We start from the raw sequence: 17,536 nt of genomic DNA, 5'->3' as shown, positions 1-17,536 counted from the left end.
AAAATTAATTCCATCACCTACTCAGGAAGGGTCATACTAACCTATAGCTATATATAGCGATATCTGGAACAACTCATCAATTTCCCTTCTATTTTATTTTCAAGAATTGGAATTTAACAACAAAAATCTCAAGTCGTCTTGAAAGACCGTGTGCTTGGTTGTGAATGGGTTCGTATTAGAGTAATAACCTATGGATTCTTGACAGTTCTGTTAACAGTCCGTAACCGATTATGAGACCGGGTCTGAATCTGAAAATCTAGATCCCACTGTCATGGAATTGTGGTCCAATCCAATCTCAAAGCAATGTACACAGATCTGCGTAGGTATTGAGAGCAGATAAAACCACAAGGTAAAAAGCTCCAATATGGCCTTCCGAGATCGAAACTTAAACTTACTTTAAATTTCCAATTGCTTACATTCATACAAATGCTTTATTCATAAAAACTTTTAACCCAACGGTAAGGTAAATTCGTATATATATTTTTCAGTGTTGCCACTTAAATTGCTTTATGATGACCTCTATGTCGTTGTTCCTGTACTATCCGCTTTTTCCACCCACCGAATCGGTCAGCATAAAATATAACTTCACTTCGGCACGATTCTTGTTCTCGGTTGCGAATGTGGCAAAAATCGCATATTCGTCCTTCGGCAATGGCAACCCCTTCAGCATGCCAGTAGGAAATCGTAGATGCTCAAGGTAAACCTCTTTCTAATTAGAATTATATTTTAAATATATTAATTATATAAATATATTAATTATAAATTATATGTACACATACCTTCAATGGACACTTGTGTGGAATGTTCGAGTGATTGGCGAATGCATTGAAAACAATATTGAGAAAGGGATGATTGCGTTTCTCCAAATATTCGCACAAATTCATGTTGACATCATACAAGAAGGGCTTATAACCGCTAGCTTTCTTCATGAGCTGGAGGCGAATCTGTAAATTTGAGGTAAAAATATTTATTTATACTCTCGCAATAAAGTTGCAAAGAGAGTATTATTATAGTATTGTTCACATAACGGTTGTTTGTCTATACTAATATTTTTGTTTTTTAATATTTAGGTTTGTTTTTTTGTGTGTTTGTCTCGAATAGGCTCCGAAACTACTGAACCGATTTGAAAAATTCTTTCACCGTTGGAAAGCTATACTATCCCTGAGTGACATAGGCTATATTTAGTTACAATTTAGTAAATAGGGTTTCTTACCAAAACTCCGATAATGTAAAAAAAAATACCAAAAAACTTTCTTTAATCGCGAATGCTGCGAAAACGATTGAAAATATAACAAAGTGATGTACTACAATTTTCTAGAACTTATCATTATGTACGTCGCGACATCATATCTCTAACTATTATAGTTTTGTCACAATAAGCGATTTTATATAAAAAAATTAATTAAAATACCACTACTTGAAAAGGCTCTTTATTTATACCTTAGTATTAATCCTTATCGAAATAAATGATTTATTATTTAAGATCGCTTCAAAACCTTTATTTAATTTTTTGAATTATTCTGTCATACCATTCAAAAGATATCACGAGTTAAAAATTTTGAAATTTTTGAATGGTCCTGTGCAGAATTAAAAATAATTGTCGCTTGATAATAATATGATATAAAAATTAATTGCTGTTCGTTTGTGCCGCAAAAAAACGAGAACGGCCAAACCGATCTGGCTAATTTTAGTCTTGAAATATTCGTGGAAGGCCAGAAAAGGATTAGAAAGTGGGTAAATATGAAAAAATTGCGAGGAAGATAATAATAAGAGAATTTTATTCGAGTTTACAAGAAAAATATAAAAGAGAAAACAAAAAAATGATATTTTGAAGGTTGTCATTGTTGCTTTGTTAAAATATTTTTGTTATTGTTCAATTGTATTAGGTTGTGTCGAAAGCCCAAAACAATTTGTAACAAATAAGGAAAGGCTAAGTTCGGGTCCAACAGAACATTTTATACTCTCACAATTTATTGATGTAATTTTATTAAGATAACACACAATTTAACCTATATATTCGACATAAAGTCCAATAGAAAATCATCATATATAGTATATGAGGGCTGATGTAATTCCAGAACCAATTTCACTCATTTTCACCACCAAGGTTAACGGGAATAGGGGCGACTTGGAACCTGTTAGTAGGCAAACATACGGTACATTCGGCCTTGAAATTACTCCTAAATTGCAAATGAACGAAACACCAGTCAGCAAAATCGTCAAAAATAGCGCTTTAACGAAAATTTTCCAAATATTCAAGAAGTCGCTGGAGGTACTGCACAGGACTTTAAAAGATCTTGATTGTCGATGAACGTTTTTGGTGGAGCCAGGATTCTGTTAGCAGGTGATTTACGCCAGACTCTTCCAATTATTCCTGGATCAACTGTTACTGACGGGCTAATCGCATGCCTAAAATCATTTAATTTGTGGCGACACATAAAGAATCGCCAATTAACAACTAACATATGAGTGTTTTTGCAACAATACCAAATTGCGATTGTAGAAATAGTTGGCAGTTGACACCTCGATGGATTAACAGCATTTCCAGCAGATTTCTTTCACTTCATTGACTCGAAAGAGAAGTTTTCCTGACATGAAACCTCAATATGATAACCATAAATGACTGATTGAATGACCTATATTGGTGGTAAAAAAAAATATCGATGATCTTAATGCGACAATTTAGAATTTCGGTCCAAGAGAGTTGACACAGCTACTAACCAGGATACGTAGTCAATTATCCCAAACTATTTAAAATTGCCTGTACTTTGTAAATCAACCTCAAGTAATCAATATCGTCGCCGAAGCCTAGATTGGACCAACTTAATTTAATGTATACCATAGCCACAAAAACGTGTGGCCGGGTCTGCTAATAAGTCATAAAACTAAAAGAGTTAGTTAAGGGGTTATAACCAAAATGATCAGGATGACGAGACGAGTTGAAATGTCTGTCTATGCGTGGCAGAGGGAAGCTAGACTTAGATTTTTTTTAATGGAAAATGAGCGTGGCGCCGACCACTTATGGGACAAAAACAATCTCAGGAATTACTTGATCGATTTCAATGAAATTCCGTATATAATATTTTCTAGACACCCTGATAACACGGATGAAAAATGAGCGAAACCGGATCACAACCACGCCTACTTAACATATAACTCACTTTTCAATTCCATCTGATTCGTTCACTTTATAATATATTTATTAGGAACCAATAAAGATAGCGGAATAAAACTTTAATAAAACAAATACGGTAATCGGACTACAACTTTTCAATGCCCCAGATATCGAACATGAAGAACTTTCCACTTAAAATATCGGAAAACCTCTCAGATATCTTAATATATGGTTAAAATAGTGTCATAACTACCCCTTGCTCCCATATACCTTATATTTGGATTATCAAATTTCCGGTGAGCTTTATACCGCATATATCGATTAATATGTGGGATATCTTATCGAAATTAAGTGACCGTATAGTCTTGGATATAGTGTACTTTGGTGATGAAAATGCGTGAAACCGGTTCAGGAATTATCTCAGCCCACATATACTATATATGATGAATTTGGTTTTTCAAGTGGACTTTATGTATGGGGCCTTAAAAACCTATGGTCAGATTTCGGCGATTTTTATAATGGGGCTGCCACACTATAAACGTAGTATTTGTGCAAAGTTCTGCACCGATATCTTCACTAGGGCTTACTTTATATATTATAAAGTAAACGATTCAAATTGTCTTCAAAGATCTGGTATATAGGAAGTAGGCGTGGTTGTGAAGCGATTTGGCCTATTTTCACAACATATCATTGGGATGTAAGGAAACTATTACAAACCAAGTTTCATTGAAATCGTTGGAGTAGTTCCTGAGATATGGTTTTTGACCCATTAGTGGGCGACGCTACGCCCATTTTCCATTTTGTAAAAAAATCTGAGTGCAGCTTCCATCTGCCATTTCTTATGTGAAATTTAGTGTTTCTGACGTTTTTCTTTGGTGAGTTAACCCACTTTTAGTAATTTTCAACCTAACCTTTGTATGGGAGGCGGGCGTGGTTATTATCCGATTTCTTTGGACTGTATTAAGAAGTGGCTAAAAAACCGACTGCAGAGAGTTTGGTTTATATAGCTCTATTGGTTTCCGAGATATGTACAAAAAACCAATTTGAGGGCGGGACCACGCCCACCTCCCCAAAAAAATTACATCCAAATATACCCCTTAATAGTGCGATCCTTTTTACCAAATTTTATTTGCATAACTTTATTTATGGCTTAGATATGGCACTTTATGTGTTTTCGGTTTCCGGCATTTTGTGGGCGTGGCAGTGGTCCGATTTTGCTCATTTTCGAAAGCAACCTTCCTATGGTGCCTAGAAATAAGTGTGCCAAGTTTCATCAAGATATCTTAATTTTTACTCAAGTTACAGCTTGCACAGATGGACGGACGGACGGACGGACAGACAGACATTCGGATTTGAACTCCACTCTTCACCCTGACCACTTTGGTATATATAACCCTATATCTAACTCGTTTAGTTTTGGGTGTTACATACAACCGTTATGTGAACAAAACTATAATACTCTCTAGCAACTTTGTTGCGAGAGTATAAGAATTAAAAATATTTAATTATAAACTAATAAATTAAGTAAATTTTTAATTTATTAATTGCAAAAGTTTAATAATAATTAATATTAATCAAATAAAATATAAAAAATATATTTTAGAAATTTATGAAAAATAGTAAAAATTACTACGATTTAAAAAATTAAAAAAATATTAATTAGTTGATAGACATTATGTTTTTTACGTCAGTTTCAGTAAATACTTTTTTTCATTTTACTGTACTATTTTTTATTAGATACTTTAATTCAAAATAATTAATGATAAAAATATAACAAAAATACAAAAATTAATAATAAAAAAACGTAAAAATAATATATTAGAAATGTATGAATAATATTTAAATTTTATAGAATTTGAAAAATAAAAAAAAAATTAATCATTTAAAAACAAAAAAATATTTTTTAGTTAAATTAACTTTTTCAGGAAATGCTTTATTTAGTTTTAATGATAAAAATAACTTAAGAACAAAAAAATAAAATATAAAAAGTATTTATACAATTAAATTAAAATGTAATATATATATATATTATAATAAATAATTAAAAAATTAAATATTTCAACATAACCTAAAGTAAAAATAATCCTTGCATAAAAAATGTGGATATAAATTTAAAAAAAATCTGAATTTAACATTCAAAAGTAAAATACCTAATAAAAACAAAGTAAAAAACAAAAATAACTATTATTGTTATAAACTAAAATATAATACATTAATAAGTTTTTATAAAAATGTGTTAACTATTAATTATAATTTACAAATAAATAGATTTAAAAAATAATTCAAAATATTCAAAAAATATCTAAATTAAAATTAATTAAAAAATAATAATCCATATTATTCTAACTAAAGATTAAAAAATAATAATTAAATAAGAGAATAGCTCTAATTGTCATTATAAATACAATAAAAAAATATAATTAATTAAAATATAAGAAAAGTAATCAAAAATTAACTTTTTTTAATTAAAATTTAAAAATAAAAAATAAATTTAAAAATGAAAATTGTAACTTAAAAATAATAATTATTAAATTTGTTTTTTTTTTTGTTTTATAGTATGTAAATTAACTATTCAAATTATAAACTAACTGTAAGAATTAAAGAAATAAATTAACTAAAGATTAAATTAAAACCTTTAGAAATTAAATCTAAACAAATTAAAATTTAAATAATTAAAATATTGTAAAAATAATAAAATAAAAAACTTAGTTATAAACATAAAATTATGTAATATAATATTAAAAAAAATTAAAAGAAATAACAAAAAATTATTTAAAAATTAAAATTGAAAAAAAAAAAATAAAAATTGAACACTATTTCAAATAAAAAAATAATAAAAACATTTTTTTTTTGGTACATGCATTTCTAACTACTGTAATTATTTACACTTATTTATATTTTTGGCTTCATACATACACAAAAATAATTGTTTAAGACCCCCCCCCCCCCCAAACTCACCGTCGCATTGCGCATTGTTTCGGTTGATTGTACAAATTTCAAACGCACCGACAGCTCGTTGACATCACGCTTCACTGCACGCAGACGACACATATCGAATATGGCGAATTTCTCATTGAACGACGAGCACTGCACATTCGTGAATTTCTCAATGCAAAGACACTGAAAACATTTACAATTCCACATTTAGTAAAACTGATTAAAAATCTTTCAAAAAGATTTCTAAAACCTCACTTACATTGCAGAAGAGCTGCAAAAACACTGCAACAACAACAATATTGTTGTAGCGCTGCTTCGGAATGCGACAACTACTGGCGTACATCTTCACGCTTAGAACTTGAAATGTGACCATTTCATTACATAGCCAAAATACACTAAAATGGACGTGTGTGGAACGAAGAGCACCAACGGTGAATTTGAATCGTACGCAATTATTGTATAATTACCGTTAAATGTTATTGAATAATAAGTGCAAGATATGATCGCTGCCGAAATCATTTTTTGGCGAAGTATTTGCGTGCAACAAATCAGAAAAAACAGTTAAATAAATATTTTTAATATATAATTTACCGTTAGTTATCAAAAAATAATAAAACAATTGTTCTCTTTCTTCTGTTAACTTTAATCTGCTTTCTAGTATCAGGCAACAAACTGCTGCCTAACAAAACGATAGAGGAGGGGCGAGGGCGAGTAACAACTAAGTGGCCTAACATGACAAACATACAAGGTATTTGTGTGTGTGTGAGTGGGGGTGTGTGTGAAGTATTACGAAACTAAATGCTTACAACTACAAAAAAACGGCAAAGTACAAAGTAAAATACGTAAATATGTATGTATATATGTATTTCGTTGTTTACGCAACGCCGCCTAATCACTGCCTTCGCCATCATCGCTAGCTTCGTCTTCGTCATCTTCATCGTCCTCATCACTGGCCCCACTCGCAGAACCTTCACTCTCTTCTTCGCTTTCATCCTTCTTCTTCTTCTTATCTTTAGCGGATTTGCCGCCCTGTAAATGAAGAAAAATAGTTATTAAAACAACAACAATAAAAACACGAAATCAACAACAACTTACCGCCTTGCTCTTCTTCTTCTCGGGCTCCGAATCAGCAGCGCCCGACTCATCCTTCTTATTCTCACCACCCGAAGATGATTCATCATCGGATATGTATTCTTTACTCTTGAAAACGCCAGCGCTGACCGGTGATTTCTTCGTTGGCGATTCCTTCTTACGCTTTTTAGCTGCTGCTGTAGATTTGCTGCCGCTATCCTCGCTAGCAGCTGGCTTGTAATCCTTCATTTCATCTTGATAACGCTGTTTGTCCTTAGCGGCCAATTCTTCCCATTTCGATTTATCCTTAAGTTCTTTCCACATTTCACCACCCTTTTTGGCGACTTCGGTAATTTTGATTCCGGGATTGTCTTTTCGAATTTGTTCGCGTGTCTCGTTGAGCCACAACATGAAAGCAGTGGTCGCACGTTTGGGTTTGTTGACGTCTTTCTTGGTTTTGGTGGTTTTTTTCTAGAAAAAAAAAAAGAATTTTATATAATTTTATTTTTAAAGAATGAAAAAATTAATTAGAAAAAGTTAAAGATTAAAAAGAGATAAAAAAAATTAAAAAAAAAAATAATTAAAAATATTGAAAAATAAAAAATAAAAAAAAAAAATTAAAAAAAATTAAAAAAAAATTTTAAAAAATTAAAAAAAAATTAAAAAAAATTAAAAAAAAATTAAAATTGTAAAAAAAATAAAATTAAAAAAAATTAAATTTTTTTTTTGATTAAAAAAGTTAGAAAAAAAATTAAAACAAGATATATGAAAAAATTAAAAAAATATATATATGAAAAAATTAAAAAAATATATATATGAAAAAATTAAAAAAATATATATATGAAAAAATTAAAAAAATATATATGAAAAAATTAAAAAAATATATATGAAAAAATTAAAAAATATATAAAAAAACTAACCTAAAGGAATCAACATTTCAAAAATTTTTGTAAAACTTAAAAATCTCCAGTCCTTCAAAACTCACCACACGCTCTTTGCGTTCCTTCTTCTCTTTCTTCTCCTTCTTCGGCTTGCTCTTCTTTTCCGCGCCCGAATCAGTGCCGCCACCACCACCGCCGCCGCCACCGCTCGCATCGGAATCTTCACTATCACTCTGCACATTGCTGTCATACTCCTCGGCCACATCGGATTCAGCCTCGTTCGGTTTGAAATCTTCATCGGTAGACTCCTCTTCCGAGCCCTCTTCATCGTCCGATTCTTTTTCGCGTGCCTCCGCTTTGACACGCGCCAAGTATGCGTCCGGTTCGTTCTCATTATCCGAATCACCAAAGTCCACATCATTGTAGCCACCCTTGTCTTTGCCAATATTGCTGACGCGCAATTTCTTTTGTTGTATGTAATCGAAGAGTTTGGCATACTCCTCCTTTTCGATGGAGCTGAATATGTGCACGGTGCCGTTTTTCAGCGTAATCTCAAAGTCGAAACTGCGCGTGGAGCCACCACTACGTGCAAAGTTCACCGAGGCGATTTCCTCGAAACGTATGTGCACCGGTGGCTTGTGTATGTAGATGAAGCCACGTTCGAGTGGGTAGAGATAGCCGGCGGCGGCTTTGAAGGAGCAACCAATAGCCGCTGTACCCGAGTGACTGTCGTAAAATATAAAAATATAAATTAATATATTTGAATAAAAAGAAAGTAAATAATAATATTGAGACTCACCCAATAAAATTGCCGGGTCCGGTTATTTTGCGTCCTATTAAAACTTTCATGACTTTACCCATTACTTCGTATAATGGACCAGAAAGTTCTTTCTCAATTTTGCCCTCATACTTCTCTTTCAACTCCTCTTCGCTGAAGGGTAACTCTATGGATGTCTCCTCTTCTGGGCCGAAGAGCAACACTAAGAAATGATAACGTGTTTGACCTTGCTTAATTGGCGGATCCAACGATAGCACGAGAAACATTTGTCTGTTATCTTTGTGTGGCAGCAAGAAGAGCCGCAACACCGAGTCCATTGGTATTTTGTAATCAAATGTTTTACCGTGCAATTGGAAGAAGGTTGAGAATATTTTAATGTCGTAACGACCACGCGGCGTGAGGCAATGTATTTCGCGGAAAATGGCAATCGCATCGCCTGACGCGGATATAACGGAGGCTTTGCTCATCACATTATTCTGGAAACTTTCAACTGGATCTTCTTCTGCCGACTCAACAGCAGGTATGTGAAAACGCATTTCCAGCAAACCCACAGGCGCATCATCACTCTGATGAAATTCCAATGTCACCTCATTTTTACCAGTCATACACTGCGACACGTGTTGTAAGGGTATTTCAAATATGGTCTTACTATCCTTATCAAAGCTCAGCGCTGAACCGAGAAAACGTGCCGTACCCCAATTCCAACCCTTCACACACATCTCTTTCTCAACCATATCTTGCTTGTACGCTTTCTTTAAGAATTTACCCAATTTTTCATTTTCCGAATCGCGAAATCCGGAAAAGCGATACAGACCACCATTTTTGGTGAATATGCGTAAACCCCAAGTGCCGACAAACTTTTGCGAATTAATTAGCTCTATGTCGTCAGCGGCAATTTGTTCCACCTTGCCGGTTTTACTATTTTTGAATATAATATGCTGATCGGTAAGCTTCAAGCGGCCCGGTGTCTGTAAAAAGCAACATGCAGGTGTGATTTTTTATTACTCGCAAAAATATGACCGGTATGAGTGGGTACTTACCAGCACGCCGCGTACTTCCGATGTTATATCGCTGTATTCTAGTGTATCAGCCATCACGTGCAATTGTGCAATATCGTTACACGTATTATTTTAACAAACCGTTGTTGTATATATTTATAAAATAATGAAAACACAAACTAAATTGTGGGAATGTTGCGTTAAAATGAAATAAACGCCGTTTTGCGAAAAATTGAGCGCCTTCTGACAGCAGCAAAAAGAAGCAACGATGCATTCACAATAGAGCGTAAATTACGTAGCCAGACAGGTTGTTGAATTTTGAAAGTGAAAAAGTGTGAAAGTTAATAAATTAAAAATAATGGTTATTTGAAATAATAAATTATTTTGATTAATATAATTTGGGAATTTAATAAAAAAATTTTTAAAACACAGTTTGCGTGTTTGTATATTTACTAAGAATGCAAAAAACTCATATAAGAGAACATTTCGTCAATAAGGCAACACCATGCAACCGGCCTGATAAATGTCAATAATCATAACAAATGTGTTTAGCAAATGGATATTTCACATTTATTTGCAATTTACACTAAAAGTTATTAAAAAAATTACTAAATAATTTTAAAATAAAGTATAAAGCAACAAGAATGGACAGCGTGAGTATTCTTTTTTATAAAAATGCTAAAATTACATATTGTAAGCCTATTTCTATATAGGAGCTACGTACCAAAGTGGAATCATGCTGCCGCACAGCGGAGGATTTCACAAAACTTTATTACACATCTTTTGATAAAAGACGGCATGTAAGCATACATGAGTTTTCAGCTTCCCTACACCTTTTATGAACAAAAATATCTTAAATTTGTAGCAAATGGGCCGCATGTATCTAGATAATGGTTTACTTGTTTGGAACGGCAATGGTTCTAGTGGCAAAGACACGATACAAAAGTATCTAATTGATTTGCCTACTTCGGAGCATACAATAACCAATTTGGATGCGCAACCAATTATTGATGAGGCCGTTGGCGGTCAGTTAACTTATATGATACAAGCCGGTGGTACTGTGCGTTACGCGGATGAGGGTGTGCGGCCATTCCAACAAACGTTTATCATCACCGCACAAGAGGATAAATGGAAAATTGCTAGCGACTGTTATAGACTGCAGGATGGGCTTGCGCGCGCGGAAAATTAGCTTTAGTTAGTTAAGAACGGAGAGTTAGAAAATACAAAGAGCATATTTTATACAACAAAACTATAAAAAAATACAACAGCGAAAATTCGACGGAAACTTTTTGTTTATTATTCAATTAAATACTATGTCACAAAACTAAACCTTATCACTTTATCTACTAGCTTAATTACTCATCTTTCGGCTTCTTTGCATCGGGTTCACCCGATGATTCTGTGAATATTGCCTTCGGCTGTGTCTTTTTGTACGCTGGTGCTATCCAGTATGGATTCTCTTCTGCTTCCTTGGCGTATTTCAAAATCGCTTCACGTGGATCTTGATCGTCGTCAACGCGCTTGCTCAAACCCAAATTTCTGATGACATAGGATGAGAGTGTGCCACCTGAACTTGCGACACGACCACCCTGTCCACTGGTAATGGGCAAATCTGGGCGATGTGATTTAATGGGATCCAAACGCTCTTTTTCCATTTTCTTACGTGATGACCGCGATTTCTCCTGTCGGAACATGGGTAAAGCATGTGGTGTTATTATCTGTGATACACCTATCATTTCGGTATGTTTCTTCTTGCGATGTGTCTTGACGACGCACAATTTTGCGCCACGTGAACTGAGTAGTTCATCATAATAGCATTTGATGACACCATTGCCACAACCGACAAAGATCTGATTCAACTTCGGATGCCACATAGTCTTAATGATGTGCGAATCGGTAACTGCGATACGTTTCACTTCCTCAAACGTTTGTGTGTTGTAAAAATGCAATTGCGCCTCTTTGGAACCCTTTGGCAAAGATTCACCTGTCACCAGCAATTTATCATCTGGGCTGAAGCAACAGTCTGTGGTGTCGTAACGTGAAAATAGATCAGTCCATGTATGCAGCGGTTCTTTGAACTTGCGTAAATCCCACAATTTCATTGTTTCGTCATTGGAACGTGTAGCAAGTTGTGTACCCAAGTACGAGAATTGTACAGAAGTTATTTCTGAGCCCTTTTGATGTGCGCCACGCAAGCAATGTGTCGTATTAACGTACATTTTACGTGTGTCCCACATTTGCACCGAACCATCTACACAAGCTGCGGCGATTAGTGTGGCATCACGATTGAAAGTGCACGCCGAGGCATTGGTACGCAAGCCACCAAGTGCGCGTGTCTTAATCACTGTCTTTTGTTCCTTAGATTTCAAACCATGCCAAATACGTAGTGTGCCATCCAACGCAGCAGTAAGAAATTCTTCACGTGTATACGGATGCCAACAGCCAGAGGTGAGCTGTGCTGTATGACCCTTTGTACGCGCCATATCGCTTATATATTGATCACCCTTCACACATTCCATTTTTTCGAAACCGTCACGATCAAGTATTTTCGCTTGTGAGTTACCCGATACAACCAGTATCATATCACCCGTAACCGAGTAATGTAGCGCGCGTATGGGATAATTCTCACACGGTTGTATGGTACGAAAACTACGCATTGCCGCATCCATGCCGGCAAAGTCCCAAAAACACATATCATAATCGATGGAGCCGGAAACCAAACGTGCTCCGGCTGGATCGCCCGCAAGCGCAAGCACTGCGCGTGAACCATGCTGCATTTGCACCTCATGTGTATTCGGTATTTTACGTTCAAGATTATCGTCATCATCCTCCTCATCATCATCGTCGTCGTCATCACTATCTGCATCGCTCTTTTTAGGTTTTCCACTTATTTGTTTGTTGCCGTCTGTGCTCAGTGCCTCAGGTGGCAATGGACCAAATGCTGGCTCATCATCAGCGTCGTCATTGTCTACAGTTTGCGTTTCTTCGCCTTCTGTACGTGGTTTAGGTGGTGCCACTTCACGTGCTTTCGCTATTTGTTCCTAAAAAAATAACAAATATATAATTCAGCTCATACATAGTTATACATTCAGCTATACTCACATTTATATCGAAAACTTTTGCTGCTTTGCGTCCAAACCCGCTTATACCCATTACTTCTTTAAGTTGCTGATTTTCCATATCTTCAGTCACTTCTTCCACTTGTTTTATGAGCTGTTGCTTGCCCATTTTCTTGAAACCACCGCCACCGGTCTCCGAAGTTGTAGCTTCATGTTCGCTTTCAGCAGGCTGCTCAGTCACCACAGTCGGTTTATTTGGGTTAAGTTTAATTTTGCCAAATGAAATTTTATTACGATTCATTTTGTATAGACTTTTAAGCTGTATTTAACATTTGTTATTGATTATTTTTATTATTATATTTGCGGACCGCACTTTTGTTGCTGATTATTGACGAAGTAACAAAAATATATGAATGGAACTAAAACAGCTGTTTCTTTTGTACGGTTCATTGTGAATGGTGCACTTGCTTTGTGTTTACAACAATTAACCCTTGTGTGGTTATTTTAAAACAAAAATTAACTATATAAATTATAAAAATCTTAACTAGAAAATACAATTTTGTTTTATTTTTCGTAATAGCTTTGTGTTAATTTAACATTATATAAATTTATAGGCTTGTGATGTAAATTTGAAGTATTTTCAAACAATTTTACAACAAAATTAATATCAATTTGTTAATAAAATTTTTTGAAAATTTTCTACACACCACTGCGTTAAAAAATTTGGTTTTTCTGCTAAATGTTGTACCTAGAAAAATTAGGTCTAAACATAGTTAACGCTTACAGCACTATAAAGTGAACAAAAACTTGATATGTCCACATGAAGACTCAGTAGAAACGATTGGCCAACTTCATGGCACGACATTTCCGTTTGAAGAACTCATCCTTGGCGGGCATGTGCTCGTGGCTACGCCAAATACGGAAGTGTTGTATATCCGCTTCCCGTGACGGCATGTAGGCGAAGAAAGTGTCTCTGGGATGTTTGCAAATATGCGGTTTAATGGCCAAATAGAAGGTACGTGATTGATCCATAATCGATGCATTCAGTCTGCGGTAATATTCATTACGCATCAGTTCGGTCTAAAAGAAATTTGCAAATAAAAATATTATTATTTTGAAAATTAGTCGATATAGTCTTACAAACCTTTTTCATGAGATAATCTCGGCAATTGTAATTAACAAATATGGCATTACCGAGTTTTTTGGCTGACGGCATCAGCACGTCGGCGGTCATCTGTTTCAATGCGCGGAATGTTGGACGTGTTCTGATGTGTAATTTGGTCAATTGCGCATTCGTATACGTTTTACCATAGCGCGTTTCCATCCACGCAAGTAACGACGGCATTTTGTGTGCATCCGGCATTGAGGCTAAGACATATTTGGGATTTTGCGCCAAGTAATCGAGCGCATTCTTCAGCATGCTCTGCATTAATTTCCTATCATCCGGGTCGTAGTAATCCATTTCAACTTCCAAAAATGGATATCTGCGTCGCTGTTTCTCCCTCTCTTCCTCTGCAGCCAATTCGATATTTTTAGCTGTCACGCCCTCTTTGAACGCTTTCTTCGCGTACGCTTTTACAGCATCATCTAGATTTTTGGGCGTATTCGGATCATTCTTTTCCAAATTTAAATCACTATTTATAACTTTTAGAAATGCCTTCTGCACATTTAAGCGCGTACTTTCACGCTCCTTCGATTCGTATACTTTCGGATAGTCAAACGTATATGGGCGATTCTCATCGGGTGCCCTGAAATATGATTCCGTTACGTCCTTTGCCTGCTCGGAATGTCCATAATCGTAGTTTTTCACATATTTGTAACCACAATCGCACGGCATCTTGTGTAAAATATCGCGTACACGTTGGTATTTCGTTGCATTTGTAGGCTTCTGTTTATGTTTAGCTGGATTCGCTTTGCATTCCTTACAACATTTCGCTTTTGCCTGCGTCGACACAGTCAAACAATCGCCAATAATTTCTCCTCCCCAATTGTTACCCGTTTCCGAGGAGCTTGCAAGAAGGTTATGACTCTTCGTAGTTGTTGGTTTATACCCGTCTTCACAGCTGTTATCTCTCTGTGTCAGACAAGATTCGCTGTGACAAGTCAGTTTGGTCCATCCTCTTTGGAATCCACCACAACAACGGTCCGTGGCAAAAAAGTCCTTTGAGTCCAAAACTCGTATCTCATCTTGCGATATAATCTTCATGTGACTGCGCGTGCGATTTGCTAATTCTTTAAAGTGTATCATATGCTCTTTGACGTCCGCCTCAATCTGTCTGCGGATGCGTTCAATGCGTTCCTGGTTGATGGAGGAAAGTGGAGAACGATTTAGTGTCATTATTATGAATATATGATGAAGAAAAAGATAAAGGTGCGACCATCTCTGATATCTGGTGCAGCCGTTATGGGACGGACTGTCACTCACTAAAAATAATCTCAAGTTTCAATAAGGAAAAATAGGAATAATATGATTTAATAAAGATTTCATTTAATCTTTAAATAAATGGAAAGCTACTACAACGAATTTATTCTTAAATGTAGTGGAGCTCTAAGCTCAAGCATAGTCGATGACTATGCCCTACAAATCTTTGAATTTTCAAAGATTGATCTGATCCCAATTCCAGACCCAAATCCACTCACCTCCCGCTTCGGTGTTTCAGGATCAAAATATCTCAAGCATTTCTCTTGTGCTCGCCAACGTAACTCATTCTCGAGATTTTTCTCCATTTCTTCCAAGGCTTGATGATGCAAACATAAGATCTTTTTCTGCATATCTTCGTGAAAATATCCGGAAGTATTTAACGTATTAAACAAATGCTGGTTGAATACTTTATTAAGCAACATCGATTGTTTCGGTAATTTAGTTTTGAATATTTCCTGCATTTTATCGGTTAGCATTTGCACGCCCGTCTTTTTGCCGGGATGCAATTGATAATCGGCAAACCAACGATTACTCTCATTCGGTATAACGAAATTGGCGTCCCTAAGTACATCTTTATAAATCAATTTGGTACGATAGGTGGGCGGATATGCAGTTAACTGATGTTCGTAGAGGCGCGGCCGTACCAACTCATCAAAATATGGCAGTTTATACTTAATGCGCATGCTATTGATGGTATGCTTTTCAGTTTCGATTTCATTTAGAAATTTCAGCTTTTGACTGGCGATCTTCTTCCTGGCAATGCGTCGTATTTCCTCCTTCGTTGGCTGTTCCGGCGGCAGTATGCTATCTAAGCCGCGCAACGTGAATAATATATCTAAATGAGCAATGCTGGATAAAATTAGCTGTTCATTGAGATTGCAATCTGGTCCATCGGATTTGTAGAACAACTCTTTGATGAACCACAAAAATGCCAAATCATTGCCGCCACTCATGAACATTAGAAAACGGATATTACCATTACTTATGCTCGGTCGCAGGCCGATACGATTTAATAAGTTCAACACACGATCTGTTGTGCCCTGTTCAAGGTCATCGCGTATTGCATAATGCAATTTCCGTGCGGCCTCTATTTGAAAGGATGATAAACCCCGATACCAACAAGGCACATCTTCATTCTTCACGAAGTTTTCGATAATTTGCTGATTGCGTCTTGTCGTCTCTGCTTCCAAACGTGTCGCACGTTTTCCACCGGAGAACATATTGCACGGAATTGAATATAATTTATTTTTACAAAAAAATTTATTTAACAATGAAAATTCAAATTTTCAATAGAATAAACACAAAATGCGGAATTTATGTACATAAATTTGAGAGATTTTTAGCGAAAATTAGTATTTCTAATAACGCACACAAATTTGGTGAAAATCTAATTACGACAATTATATAAATTCTTGAATGAATTAGAAAACAATTTGAGATTTCAAACGACAATACAATTTTTTCTGTTATTGACAGTTATACTTGATTGATGTTCAGGTCGTCAATAAACTTTTTCAAATTGCATACATAAGGGTTAAGTACAGAGCGTGTTTTAACAGAACTACATAATATGCATTCAAAACTTCACTTTGCTTTGCTTAATTAATTACAGTATATTTATTATACATTTACATTAATATGCATATTTTTATTATTTTATTTTTTATTAACTATTTTTTATATGCATTTTTTTCTTTTCCGCTGTTTTTCAATTAAAACGGCTGTAATGTTCTGCACACTGATAGACTATTGTGAATTATTGCCAATTTCCTCATTTCCTGTTATTTGTGTGTGGCAGCACTTCACGCATAACGGTTCTTGTCGCCATTTCCTAAGCTATCAAACCCGAAGTAATGCAAAAGTGAATTGCATTTTCGGTGTGCTCTCAGACAATTGGTTAAAAATATAATTAATTGGTGTTTAAGCGTTTATTTTATACGAAATAATTGTGCACTGAAATGCAAAGAATGTGTTGTTGCTATGTTGTGCTAAATGAATGTTGCATATAATATAAATAAAGTGTGTATAAAATCAATGCAATTGGTGAGACCGCTGGCAGCCAGAGAGTCTGATACAAGTAGGCTAATATGCAAATGCATGTGTGTGCAGACGTAGATATTTAAAATAAAGTTTCATGCTTAAATTGGTGCTGAAATGTCGAGTTTAATAAATTTTGCAATATTAAATAATTAAAATGTAGTGCTAAGGGAATGCTAAATATATTTTGTGTCATAAATGCTGTGGAAATGGTGCTTAAGAACAAGGTGCATAATAA

General features: G+C 35.0%; 5 protein-coding genes across 5 annotated transcripts; 1 reads left to right on the top strand and 4 right to left on the bottom strand.

The window, feature by feature from the left end:
- Positions 1 to 385: 385 nt before the first annotated feature.
- On the bottom strand, positions 386 to 6,600 carry LOC114804799 (uncharacterized). The gene is made up of 4 exons (XM_054234875.1): positions 6,312 to 6,600; positions 6,074 to 6,235; positions 780 to 944; positions 386 to 709 (listed from the first exon to the last, which is right to left on the bottom strand). The coding sequence occupies exons 1-4, from the start codon at positions 6,423 to 6,425 to the stop codon at positions 539 to 541; spliced, it is 612 nt and encodes a 203-aa protein (XP_054090850.1). The 5' UTR covers positions 6,426 to 6,600; the 3' UTR covers positions 386 to 538.
- Positions 6,601 to 6,838: 238 nt separating this feature from the next.
- Ssrp_0 (FACT complex subunit Ssrp1) lies at positions 6,839 to 10,045 on the bottom strand. The gene is made up of 5 exons (XM_054233242.1): positions 9,823 to 10,045; positions 8,804 to 9,750; positions 8,109 to 8,730; positions 7,148 to 7,594; positions 6,839 to 7,081 (listed from the first exon to the last, which is right to left on the bottom strand). Exons 1-5 carry the CDS (start codon positions 9,874 to 9,876, stop codon positions 6,941 to 6,943), a joined length of 2,211 nt encoding a protein of 736 aa, XP_054089217.1. The 5' UTR covers positions 9,877 to 10,045; the 3' UTR covers positions 6,839 to 6,940.
- A 228-nt stretch (positions 10,046 to 10,273) lies between these two features.
- LOC105218884 (NTF2-related export protein) lies at positions 10,274 to 11,065 on the top strand. The gene is made up of 3 exons (XM_011194748.3): positions 10,274 to 10,433; positions 10,494 to 10,580; positions 10,646 to 11,065. Exons 1-3 carry the CDS (start codon positions 10,425 to 10,427, stop codon positions 10,967 to 10,969), a joined length of 420 nt encoding a protein of 139 aa, XP_011193050.1. The 5' UTR covers positions 10,274 to 10,424; the 3' UTR covers positions 10,970 to 11,065.
- LOC105218885 (gastrulation defective protein 1 homolog) lies at positions 11,054 to 13,281 on the bottom strand. The gene is made up of 2 exons (XM_011194749.3): positions 12,883 to 13,281; positions 11,054 to 12,821 (listed from the first exon to the last, which is right to left on the bottom strand). The coding sequence occupies exons 1-2, from the start codon at positions 13,138 to 13,140 to the stop codon at positions 11,136 to 11,138; spliced, it is 1,944 nt and encodes a 647-aa protein (XP_011193051.2). The 5' UTR covers positions 13,141 to 13,281; the 3' UTR covers positions 11,054 to 11,135.
- A 103-nt stretch (positions 13,282 to 13,384) lies between these two features.
- On the bottom strand, positions 13,385 to 16,697 carry LOC114804796 (uncharacterized). The gene is made up of 3 exons (XM_029044630.2): positions 15,480 to 16,697; positions 13,984 to 15,138; positions 13,385 to 13,919 (listed from the first exon to the last, which is right to left on the bottom strand). The coding sequence occupies exons 1-3, from the start codon at positions 16,479 to 16,481 to the stop codon at positions 13,668 to 13,670; spliced, it is 2,409 nt and encodes an 802-aa protein (XP_028900463.2). The 5' UTR covers positions 16,482 to 16,697; the 3' UTR covers positions 13,385 to 13,667.
- Positions 16,698 to 17,536: the final 839 nt, after the last annotated feature.

This window comes from Zeugodacus cucurbitae, chromosome 6 (genome assembly GCF_028554725.1).
Source record: "Zeugodacus cucurbitae isolate PBARC_wt_2022May chromosome 6, idZeuCucr1.2, whole genome shotgun sequence".
Taxonomy (NCBI): Eukaryota; Metazoa; Arthropoda; class Insecta; order Diptera; family Tephritidae; genus Zeugodacus; species Zeugodacus cucurbitae.
Note: the sequence above shows the minus strand (reverse complement) of the source record. Positions and strands in the feature narration are given on the sequence as shown.